Source organism: Mastigoproctus giganteus, chromosome 1, assembly GCF_048544385.1.
Source record: "Mastigoproctus giganteus isolate SK-2022 chromosome 1, ASM4854438v1, whole genome shotgun sequence".
NCBI lineage: Eukaryota > Metazoa > Arthropoda > Arachnida > Uropygi > Thelyphonidae > Mastigoproctus > Mastigoproctus giganteus.
Window position 1 is genome coordinate 229,939,554 of NC_143575.1, and position 11,950 is coordinate 229,951,503.

Below are 11,950 nucleotides of genomic sequence, written 5' to 3' on the forward strand. Positions count from 1 at the left end.
TCACTCGTATCAGTTTGTAAACTGATATGAAGGAAAGTATCAGTTTACTAACTCTTCCAGACTGCAGCTAATCTGGCCATTAGTTTTGGTTATCTAAAGGATGATAAAGCACTTTAACCTGGTATTGCCTTTCTTCTTTAATATCAAAAATACAAATAATGTGAAAACAAGAAATGCAACTAAGGCAGCTCTTAAAGGGATTGTTATTTGTTATTTGGTTGTTAGGAGCATTAGCAACTAAGGCCATATTGCTCCGTGAATGTGTGGTGGTCATTCCTGACCTTTCTGCATCCTCCGTATTTGGTGGTGACGGGCTCGAACCCCGTCTAATCAAGAAGCGTGTGCTATGCACTGCTGCTCCTTCCCACCTGGCTACGGAGGCGCCACTCTTAAAGGGAAATCAGGGCTGTCAATCAATTGTGTTCATGGAAAATTTACAAATTTCCTTTCAATACAATGAATATGAAATTATGAGAGTTCAGCATCCTAGGCAAGTACAGCCAGGAGCCATGAGAGGCATATATACTATAGAAAATAGAAAGTATTTACACTTTCTATTGGGTGCTGCTGCTAGAAAGTGTAATTTTTTTTTTTTTTTTTTTTTTTGCCAAGAGCTGTCATATGAAACTGTGCTCTTTGCGTGTCTCTTTTTGAGGTTCAGAAGTCAGCTGCAATTACTGATGTAAAAAGGTTATGAGGGTTAGGAAATGATATAGTCAGAAAGTGAGTTATAAAAGCTTGGTCAGTTACCCCTGGCTAAATTTTATCATTAATAGTTTATCATTATTAAGAAATCAGTTATTTTATTCATGCTGTCACATTTGGAATGAGAATGCAGTGTTCTAATGTGTAAAATGCCTTCTAAATCATCTGTGGATTAGTATCAGTGCCTTAGTATCGGAAATAGAAAATAAGTGTACTAAACTTAATTGTGACTAGTTTATTATCTTTGGATCAATGATTGAAACATATTAAGCATGGCTCATATCACAGTAGAGATTCATATACCCACCAATCTTAATTATTCTTGTAAAGATTTGCATGCCTTTTACTACTGAAACCAATGGTCCCATGGATTACAGCAGTTTATGCTCCTAGAACAGGTGCCAATAAGTAAAAATCAATAATAATGTAAATTTTTCCACAGAAACAGTAAGCCAATTTTCCTGCAGAAAAAATGATATGGTTAAAGATTACATTTCTGGCCAAGGATTATGCAACTTTTAGATATAAACAGAAACAGCATATTTAATCATTACCAATCATATATGGTATTTAACAGTCCAAATTTAACTATTACAAATATAACATTAAAATTACTCTGATGATCTACTCTCAACTAACAAGTGTTATCATCACTAAAAAAAAAAAAAAAAAAAAAAAAAAACAGGCATGAAAATGCACAATAAAATATGCACTAAAATGCTATTACTGCAATAACATATTACCTTTATTATAATACATTATACATTTATTCATTAATTGAATTACAATTTCTTTGTCTCTAGGATAAAATAGTAACTGTTAAATGTTTTGGAATAACCTCCATTATAGTAAACAACAATATATTTTTCAATTTGGTCTATTGTAAATCTGTAGTGTTTATTGTCCAAAATCAGTTTAAATGCAGAGAGCAGTCTGTCTACATTTTGGAAGTGACTCGGCTAAATTAAAAATGTGAGCCTTCAAAACCTCCACTTGAAATGGAAGTTCCTGCTCATTTCCATTAACAAAGTCATCTACTTTCCTTAATGGAATTGGGAGTTATTTTTTAAAAGATTAATTTCTTATTTTCACTCCTATGTCTCGTGAGATGATTGAAATTTCTAACTAAACTTTCTCTACCTCTTCAACTGCACTGATCCAAGAAAATCCTCGTACTTCAAGTTCATTTATAGAATTAGGTAACCAAAGCAGAATGAGTCTTTATGAACAGAAAATGTTTTCTAATAAAAGAATATAACCTTATAATACTTTTATAATCTAAAATATTTATGAAAATAAAAATTCAAAATATCTGACAAGCCAAATATTTTGAACTTTAAATATGGATTACAGATGACAAAAGGTTGGGGAACTCTGCTCCAGAGTGTACTGAGAATGGTCCAACAACCAAAAAAAAAAAAAAAAAAAATCCAGTCAACAGCAGTCCTATGACTAGAAACAGCTTGCCAATGTGAGAGACTAATGGAGGGTGAACCAAAACATGCTGTCTAACAGATGAACTACAATCAGTCAAATGGCAGTGTACTATAATAGCAAAGCAAAGCAAAAGAATATATTCGAACATACATGTTTGACACAGCAGCCACAGATGGAGTGCAGCATCAGGTAATCTCACCAGGTTTAACTCTTGTCAGCTGAAAACAAGCAGCTAAAAATAGAGCAGGTATAGGAACATAGATGCTAAGCATTTCAGGAATGAAAAAAGGTCACCTAGTCAAACAAATTCCAATTCCCACTGTTCCACACTAACAGTAGGATCAAGGAATGGCAACAGCTGGGTGGGTGAATCAATCAATCCATTGCATCAGGAAGAAAACAATGCTGCATCCATTCACGTTCACAGCATATCCATCTGATATCAGTTATTTCTAGCAGAATATGTACCATGTCACAAGACCCAGATTGATAAGGAATGGTTCCAAGAAACAGAAAGATATATTTACCATACTACATTTGCCTGCACAATCATCAGATCTCAACCTGACTGAACATCTGTGGGATGAGGTGGAATGAGCTGTTCATAAAAAATGATCTGCAACCACCCAACCTGAGGCAACTATGGGATGTGACTGAAACTGCATCCCTGCTGCTTTTTGCACCTCAGAGAGTTCTTTCCCCAAATACTTGACGATATTCTGAGGATTAACAGAGGTTCTACTCACTATTAGGTCAGTGTATCTAATAAATTTTCCACTTGCCATATATCATGATATAATCCCTGTTCAAGATTCCTTCACATATGCAAAAATAACAATTTATAGCAATGCAAATGAAATTATTAGATGGAAGACCTTGCCGTACTAGACTTATTGCTACATAGAGTCATTAAAAATGGATTAAGAAGACTGCTAGAGTATTAAATATGTGAATAAAATTATTAGTTGTAAACCCAACGATATGGCATGTGCTCAAGTCAACATCAGATTCAGGTATTCTGAAGTCCTAGCACATATTTTAGAGCCTAAAAATAAGATTGTGGGATGGCGGACCTGGCCCAGCAATATTTGCACTGTTACAAGGGCTTTAACATAGATCTGAGAGTACATGAATGAAATGAGGCATTTTCCTTCAGGTATACTCCTGATCAAACCCATATGTAGATATATTTTTTAACTATACCTCGATTCTTTTGTCAGAAAAACTGAATAAAGTGATATAAATAAAGCATAGCAACATGAAAAGAATTTATTGATTAAATAAACTAACCACTGAACATTATAATGGAATCCTATTTCCAACCTTTATATTACTCACATCTTTGGCTGTAAAATTTGGTAATAAAATATTTTTGAAAATTTGATTCATCAAATGATATTAAAAGCTAGTAAATGTTAGGAGTTACAGCTACAAAGTTAATGTTGTTTCAGAAAAAAAAAAAAAAAAATCCCTAAGCAAGACAGTAGTTTAATTCTCACCCAGTGGTATGCAGGATCAGGTCAACTTGTTTTACCTGTTCTGTTTTTTTATATCTCCATGCATTAAGGTTACACTGACCTAATAGTGACCTTACTTTTAATTCAAAGAAATAAAATGTAAAACATAAATACTTGTCTCTGCCAAAGCTATTGGCTGCAATTTTTTCCCATCTCTATTCCCACTTCTGTCAAAACCAGATGATTCTACTGTCACTTCAGTAAACCTGCTAAAATCCTATTTTCCTTCCAACTTATGTATTGATGACCTTGGTAAATCACCTCCTACCATTCTCAGCACACTCCATTTAATGCCTCCTGTGGTCTTCCATCAAAAGAACATCAGGAGAATTTTGAACAGTCTCCATGGTATTTCTCCGCTTTTTCTCAAAACCTGTGCTCTGGAACTTATTTCTGTCCTTTGTTTTGTCACTTTTTTTCACTTTCTTATTCCAAAGGAGTTTTCCCTTCTGCTTAGAAATATGCTCATATCCAGCCTGTTCCTAAAAAGGGTGACAGATTCCTCCCATCCAATTATCATCCCATTGCACTTACTTCTACTCTTTCTAAAGTAATGAAGAAATCAATTAATTGCCGGCTCTTAAACTATCTAGAAACCTTCCATCTGATCAATGATCACCAGTATGGATTCCATCAGTGTCCATCCACTATGATATTCTGGTTTACATTACCCATCTATGGCCAAATTCAATGGAAAAGTTTGGTGAAACTCAAGCAGTTGCTCTCGACATTTTAATGGCTTTTGATCATGTCTGGCATAAAGGTCTTCTAAATAAGCTTCCATCTTATGGTTTGCCAACTGTTTTTTGTAACTGGGTATCTAATTTTCTTTCTGACTATTGACTGAGAGTAACGGTAGATGGTTCTTTGTCTTCTAACTTCTCCACTAATGCTGGTGTTTCCCAAGATTCAGTTTTTTTCTCCCACTCTTTTCCTCTTGTATATATATATAGCTTCTTCCATTGACCAGAAATCCTATTCATAGTTTTGCTGACAATAGCACATTGCATTCCACCATTCTGTTTGAGAAACCTTGCCCTGCACAAACAGCTTCAACTTCTCAAATATCCACTACCTATTCCTTAAATGCTGATTTCCAGGTAATTCTCCAGTGGAGCAGAGGTAACTTTGTTCATTTCAATCCTTCTAAAACTCAGTCCTGTCTTATATCTCGCATTATATAACTATTGTTAGACCACACATGGACTACTGTCTTCAAGAAATGGAGACCAGACCTAAAGAAAGACATTGTGCTTCTTGAAAGGGTCCAAAGACCGGGTAACCTGGAGATCAGCATTTAAGTAATAGGTAGTGGATATTTCAGAAGTTGAAGCTGTTTGTGCAGGGCAAGGTTTCTCAAACAGAATGGTGGAATGCAATGTGCTATTATCAGCAAAACTATGAATAGGATTTATAATCAATGGAAGAAGAGTTGCTCTTACGAAGAAAGGCTAAGTTTTGAAAATTACAGTGTCTGGAGACTACACACCTGCGAGGTGATCTGATTGAGGGTATAAAGCCTTGAATGGTTTGAGCATACTCAATGCTGATGGGATTCTTCCTGTTGCTCAGAATCGCCTGAGAGGGCATAAATTCAAATTGAGGAAAAAGTCGTAGGATAGATGTGCGGAAGTCTGCCTTTAGCCAGCAGGTGGTTGATTGCTGGAACAAACTTCCATCTGTTGTTGTAGAGGTTGATAGCTTAAATAGATTCAAAGCAGAACTAAACAGACATTTGGAGCGAGTGGAGGGATGAAATTAGAAGATTTGTTTTTTTTTGGCTGATGCTATATAAGTTTGCTTTCTTGCATCATGTGCCTTTACTAATGCTAATCCGCCTGGTGAGATCAGCAAAGGGGCTGTTGTTGTTATTTGGTTTTTAGGAGCATTAGCAACTAAGGCCATACTGCTCCGGTGCGGTGGTCATTCCCTGACCTTTCCGCATGCTCCGTATTTGGTGGTGACGGGCTTGAACCCTGGTCTAATCAAGAAACGTGTGCTATGCACTGCTGTTCCTTCCCACCTGGCTATGGAGGCGCCTCAGCAAAGGGGCATCCATATGAGGAAAGACTTTGAATATGTGGGTTGCATAGCTTGGAAATTAGGCACCTTAGACGAGACTTGATTGTGGTGTTTAAGGCTCTCAGAAGCATAAGTAAAATGAATGAGGAAAAACATTTTCACGGTTATAAACGATTCTAGAACTAGGGGCCATAAATTCAAGTTACTGGGGGAGATGTTTAGACCGAATTGCAGGAAGTCTTATTTTAGCCAGTGAGTTATAAATTACTGGAATAAGTTTCCTACATGGGTGGTAGAGGCTGATAGTTTGGGAAATTCAAAGGTCAGCTGGATAATTACCCACAGGATGAGGGAAACATAGGTTGCTTTTTCCTTTTCTCTTATTATTGTTATTTTTTTAATTTTCTTCTTATTATTATTATTTGATTTATTTTATTTTTTTTTTTTGGATGGTGCAGCATAAGCCATAGGCTTCCTTGCACCATGTGGCCATTGCTAATACTAAAATGGATTCTTCTGCAACTATGCCTATCTTTGATGACACTCTGATTTCTAAGCAAGATCATATATCTTTATTGGGGATTATTATTATTGTATAGTGCAAGGAAGCCTGAGGCTTATGCTGCACCAGCCAAAAAAAAAAATTTCCAAGTTACCCTGAGAGAGAGAGAGGAATCACCACGAAATAGAAGAATAATGATATCCAGCTCAGGACCCTGAGTGTGCCAAGCCTATACTCACCAGATGTGAGCCTATGCAAGTCATTAAGCATTTAACTCAATCACAATGTTATGGCAATTATCTTAAAGCTCTTCTACATTAGACTGACTTCTAATCTCTCTTGGCATAAGCACATTACAAATATTACTTCCTCTGCATCTAAAAAACTGGGTTTTCTCTTTTGCTCTTGGTGTTACTTTTCTTTCAAACAGCTTTTCACTCTGTACAAATTGCAAATCCACCATACCATGGAATATTGTTCCCACATCTAGGGCGATGCCCACAAAACCTCTCTAGGGCTTCTACATTCCATTCAAAAGAAGGTAATTAGGTTAATGACATCTCTATAATAACAGTCTCTCCACTCTCTGTCTCATAAACATTGTTTCTGCTGAATGCCATTTCTATAGATGCTTCCATGGGCACTGTTCTTCTGAATTGCCTTCTATAATTCCTGCTCTGTCTTCCAAAGCAATTCAAACATGTGCCACAACTAGTCAACATTCTTTTACTCACAGCTTTTCCAACTTTTCTTTTTCCTCATTTATTCATTCAACTTCCATTTTCTGGAACAACCTTCCTTCATACACATTTCCTAAAAATTACAATCTACAGAAATTAAAGTCTAATGTCAACAAGCATCTTCTTTCATCTTCTCAACCTTCAGCCAATGCACAGTACTAAATACTATAGGTAATAATACCTCTCATGTTTGGGGGTTTCATAAAAAAAAAAAAAAAAAATACATTAAGAAAAAAATATAAAGCACTGGGATTGTTCCTGTATTATATGAATAATTAACAAAAACTAATAAAATAAATATGCAATCAAATTCATAGGCTGACAAAGTAATAAAATTTCTTCAATCAAAAAGAATATTGAATAAAATGTGGAATCAATATATGAAATGAATAAGAGCTAATCCACACTGTTTCCATTTGTAACAATAACATAATGTTAATTTGTAAAAATATTATAATTTCAACTAATTAACTGTAATACCATTAAAAGTATTTGTGAAGATATTTTCAGATGATTTATTTTTCTATATTCTTACATCTCCATACCCCAAAAATAAAACAACATAAAGGCTGGTTATTATTATTTTTTTATTATTATTATTAATAGCCATATGGTGCAAAGAAGCCTGAGGCTTATGCTGCACAAGCCAAAAAATATTCCCGAGTTACCCTGAGAAAGAGAGAAATAGAAAGGAATCACCAAGAAAGAGAAGAATGATGATATCCAGCTCAGGACCCTGGGTGTGCCAAGCCCATACTCACCGGATGTGAGCCCCTGGGGTGAATATGCCTTTAAGAATATCATATTGTATATCCAAGGGCACAATAAATATTAAGTCCATGCTTGTTTGTTTGTGATTTGGTTTTTAGGAGCATTAGCAACTAAGGCCATATTGCTCCGGGATATGTGGTGGTCATTCCCTGACCTTTCCGCATTCTCCGTATTTGGTGGTGACGGGCTCGAACCCCGGTCTAATCAAGAAGCGTGTGCTATGCACTGCTGCTCCTTCCCACCTGGCTACGGAGGCGCCGCTTAAGTCCATGCTGAGCACAAAGCTCCAAGAACAGTCCATAAAGTCATAGTAGTAATAATGGCATCAACCAATAAAAAAAAAAAAACCACATACTTCACCCATCCATACCCTCCATGAATTTGTCTAGTTTTTCCTTGAATGTATTCAAACCATTCACTTCCACAACAACAAATGGAAGCCTGTTCCAACAATCAACAACCTGCTGGCTGAAGGCAAACTTCTGCATATGTTTGCAAAAGGAAGAATTAATATTATCTTATTCATTAGCATTCACATTCATCTTATTCAATCCATTCAAGGCTTTAAACAACTCAATCAGATCTCCCTACAGGAGCCTAGTCTCCAGATGCTGCAATTTGCAGAAGTGGAGCCTTTCTAGGCAAGGTACCCCCTTTGTTCCTCTCACCAATCTGGTTAGTTATTACTTGTCATTTCCCTCAGGCCGGTTATTGGACCTATTGGTCCTCCAATGACTAAAAATCAGCAATTCAATTAAATCCTCAATCACTGGCTCCTGTATCATGCTTGGTGGTGACACAACTGAAGTCACTTATCTGTTTGTTTGTTGTTTTTTTTTTTTTTTTTGTTTTTAGGAGCATTAGCAACTAAGGCCATATTGCTCCATATTGCGGTGGTAATTCCCCTGGCCTTTCCGCATCCTCTGTATTTGGTGGGCACGGGCTCGAACCCCTCATTTATATGTATTGACTCCTGTGAATTGAATTGTCCAAATGGGCTATAAAATTAAAATAAATTAAAAATTTCTGTGCTATAAAATTAAACACGCACTTTTCATATCTATAAAGTGGCTGAACTACTCAGAAATGTTTTAATTCTTGTTCTTCAAGGATTAAGAAATTTTTAGAAGTTTTTTTTTTTTTTTTTACCAAGTTGTAGCATAACCCAATGAAGTGCAAATGTTGCATTTCAGTAAAGGTGCAGATCAAATTAATATTATGAAGTGGTCCAGGCCATTTCATTAACATGATAAATTCAAATACTGCTGGTTCAAGCCAGTTTTCTCACCTGTTCAATCAGATACAGATGGTTTGGGCCAAAGCATAATCCTTTTGATTATATTTTATGAGCATATTTCCGCAAAACTAAAGAATAATGATGTAAGAAAACGTTTCACAATACGTGCCACAAGTCAAAACGATATGAAATATTTAAAAAATTGTGTGAATTCAGGACTCATTTGTAATATTTTCTTAACCTAATTTGCCTTTCTTTCTACAATACCTGAGTTTTCTTCGAAGATCGTTTTTTAACTGTCGAATGACACGAAAATTTGGTGGTCTGAGTTGAACCTCCAAAAAATTTGGATATGCTTTGCTGACCACTATCACACAATTTTGGTTTCTGTTGAGATGTCGACTTGCGTTTATTAACTTCGCACTCCAAAGAGTCATGCGGCTCTGCTTTTTCTGGATCATTTGTGCATTTGCGTTTCAGTTTCGTGAAATTGACTCTTGGCATGACTATTTTAACTGAATTTCACTGAAGTCGCAAAAATATTTCCATCATTTTCATTAGGAAGATTGGAAAATCATTCCATCGTTTTCATTGGAAAAATTAAAAAAAAAAAGATTAAAATGTTTTCAATGAAAATATTTCAAAATTATTCAAACAGTTTTATTTAAATTATTATTATAAAAACGCAAGCACATCATTTCACTTTACTTGCACTGTAAGTGATTGTGACACAAAAAACAAAGAAATCAATAACAATTCCATGCTGTCTAACACCCACATTTCACAAATCTCTAAACGTAAGACAAGCAGCAATCCGAGAACAACTGCGCCATCAGCGGTGTAATAAGGAAAAAAAATCGACTGCTACCACCATTACATTGTAACGATATACAGATTCCTTTTCTTTTGATGCTGTCTCCAATCGGAAGTTGGCAATCGCCATGCTGTTGTTAACCTACCCCCCTTTTCTTCGGGGTACGCCTGTGACGTCTATCCTGCTTCAATTTAGGCAATCAGTTAGGGCAATAATCTGACCCTCGGAAATGAGGGATTTTAGGGACCCCGGATTTGTGCGGCAACAGATCGCGTTGTGTTTTTAATGTAAAGATCGCTTAGCACCTTATTGAATTCTAATTTCCACATATAAAAGAAAACGAGAAAGGAAGCATTGAGTTTAAAGTATATTTAGCTGTTTCACACAGGCGTAGGGACGCCTTGGTATTGGGGCAGGTACCAAGGGCGCCGACAGGAGAAGGGCGCCACTAACAGGCCACATCAGTACAGTGCCAAGCTATTTCGACACCCGAGGCTAGCTGACGAAAAAGGCTCCCCTCGATGATGTCGAATCAAGATGACAGCACAGGGAGGGTGAAAATTAATATTCACACGGCCGATTCAAGCCTGCGTGCATCCTTACATCTGAGTACTTACTGCATAGCATCATAGATCTATTTGCTGTCCAGAATGTAACTTTGAATGGATCAATCAGGCGATCGCTTCATCAGCGCATGCTCGAATTCACACTAGTTCGCAATTCACGCATTGTGTACAAACTGAATAAATTATAAGTTACAGTGTTTTTGTGATTGCTATATAAACAGCTATATAAACAGGAGCGGAGATGGGAGAAATCCCCGGAGCCGTCAGACCCTCAACATACCTACCTATATAAACAGGTGTGTAAACAATTGCTATATAAACAGGAGAATATCACCAGAAAAAAACAACTCAGCCTTGTTGAAAGGGAACTTGGACCTATGACGGCCTCCTCAAATTAAGATAAACCAGACGACAATAAAATTCTCCAAACAACTCAGGTATCTAGGGGTCATCCTAGACCACAACCTATCCTTCAAAGACCACCTACAAAACATCCTAACCAAGATTAGGAAATATGCTGCCCTCGTTGCTAGGGTGGCTCGAAGGGACTGGGGCCTTGGCCGGCGTACGCTACATATCTTCTACAAAGCCATATTTATACCTATCATCACATATGCTTCTGGCGTATGGTATCAGAAGGCTACTACCGCAGCCAACCAACGTATCATCGACCCAACCCAAAGATCGATTCTACCATTTACTTCTCATGCCTGCAGCACGGTGAGCACCCATGCTTTACAGGTCCTGACCAGAGTTCTCCCCCTTAACCTAGAGATTGTGGGCAAAGAATTACTTTACCACCTGGCAAAGGGTACCTCAAGGACTTGTCTCAGACAAACAACTGACCCAGCAAATAACCGCACCGCTGAAAAGAAGAGGCTCTACGCTCACCTGCTGCAGGTGTGGCAAGAGAGATGGACAAATTCCCATACAGGGGAGATAACCAGAAAGTTTATACCTGATGTCGGCAGGGTCTACCCTAAGTTCCCAACGTGGTTCTCACCTGGACTCCATGATCCATACCTTCTCACAGGACATGGGGCCATCAATGCCAAACTTTTCCTTTTGTGAATTGAAGAGGACCCTACCTGTGTTTTCGGCGGTCTGGAGAGCTGGCAACATCTAATGTATGATTGCCAGCTTTATGACGACCTCCGCAACATCCTAATAACAAAGATCTTATATTGCCCTAGAGGACGGGAGCACAACATACTGAATACAAAAGAAGAGTACCTGGCTTTCTCCTGCTATGCCCAAGAGCTCTTCGCAAGAAGACGAGTGCTCACTGCAATGGAGCACAACTGAACCCTATACATGACAACCAGGAATAACAACTGAACCTACTTAATAAAGGACAAGAACTGACTTGACTATACTGGATGGGACCTGGTCCCATGAGTGATATCCCAAATGGGAACACCAATACCACTGAAGACCAACTGCAGCTTTCTGCTGGACATCTTGGCTCTCAAACCATGCTCCCTTACATGGTCCTATCTTTTCCTCTCTCCCCCGGCAGAGGGAGGGAACGGTATTTTCCGTCCCCTCACCTCCTTGCCACTCCTCTCTTAGCCTGGTGGGGCATGGGACTACCCCACTGATTATCTGGGGTTGCCTTCTCTATCGTCCCCATATTTCT

At 37.6% G+C, this 11,950-nt stretch overlaps 1 protein-coding gene across 1 annotated transcript in view; it reads right to left on the minus strand.

Annotated features, from left to right (window-relative positions):
* LOC150091578 (DNA mismatch repair protein Msh3-like) overlaps positions 1 to 9,492 on the minus strand; it is a 274,897-nt gene extending 265,405 nt beyond the window's left edge. The window contains exon 1 of the mRNA XM_090369011.1: positions 9,199 to 9,492. Within this exon, the coding sequence (XP_090225137.1) occupies positions 9,199 to 9,435 (237 nt within the window). The 5' untranslated portion in view covers positions 9,436 to 9,492. The remainder of the gene's footprint in view (positions 1 to 9,198) is intronic.
* Positions 9,493 to 11,950: the final 2,458 nt, after the last annotated feature.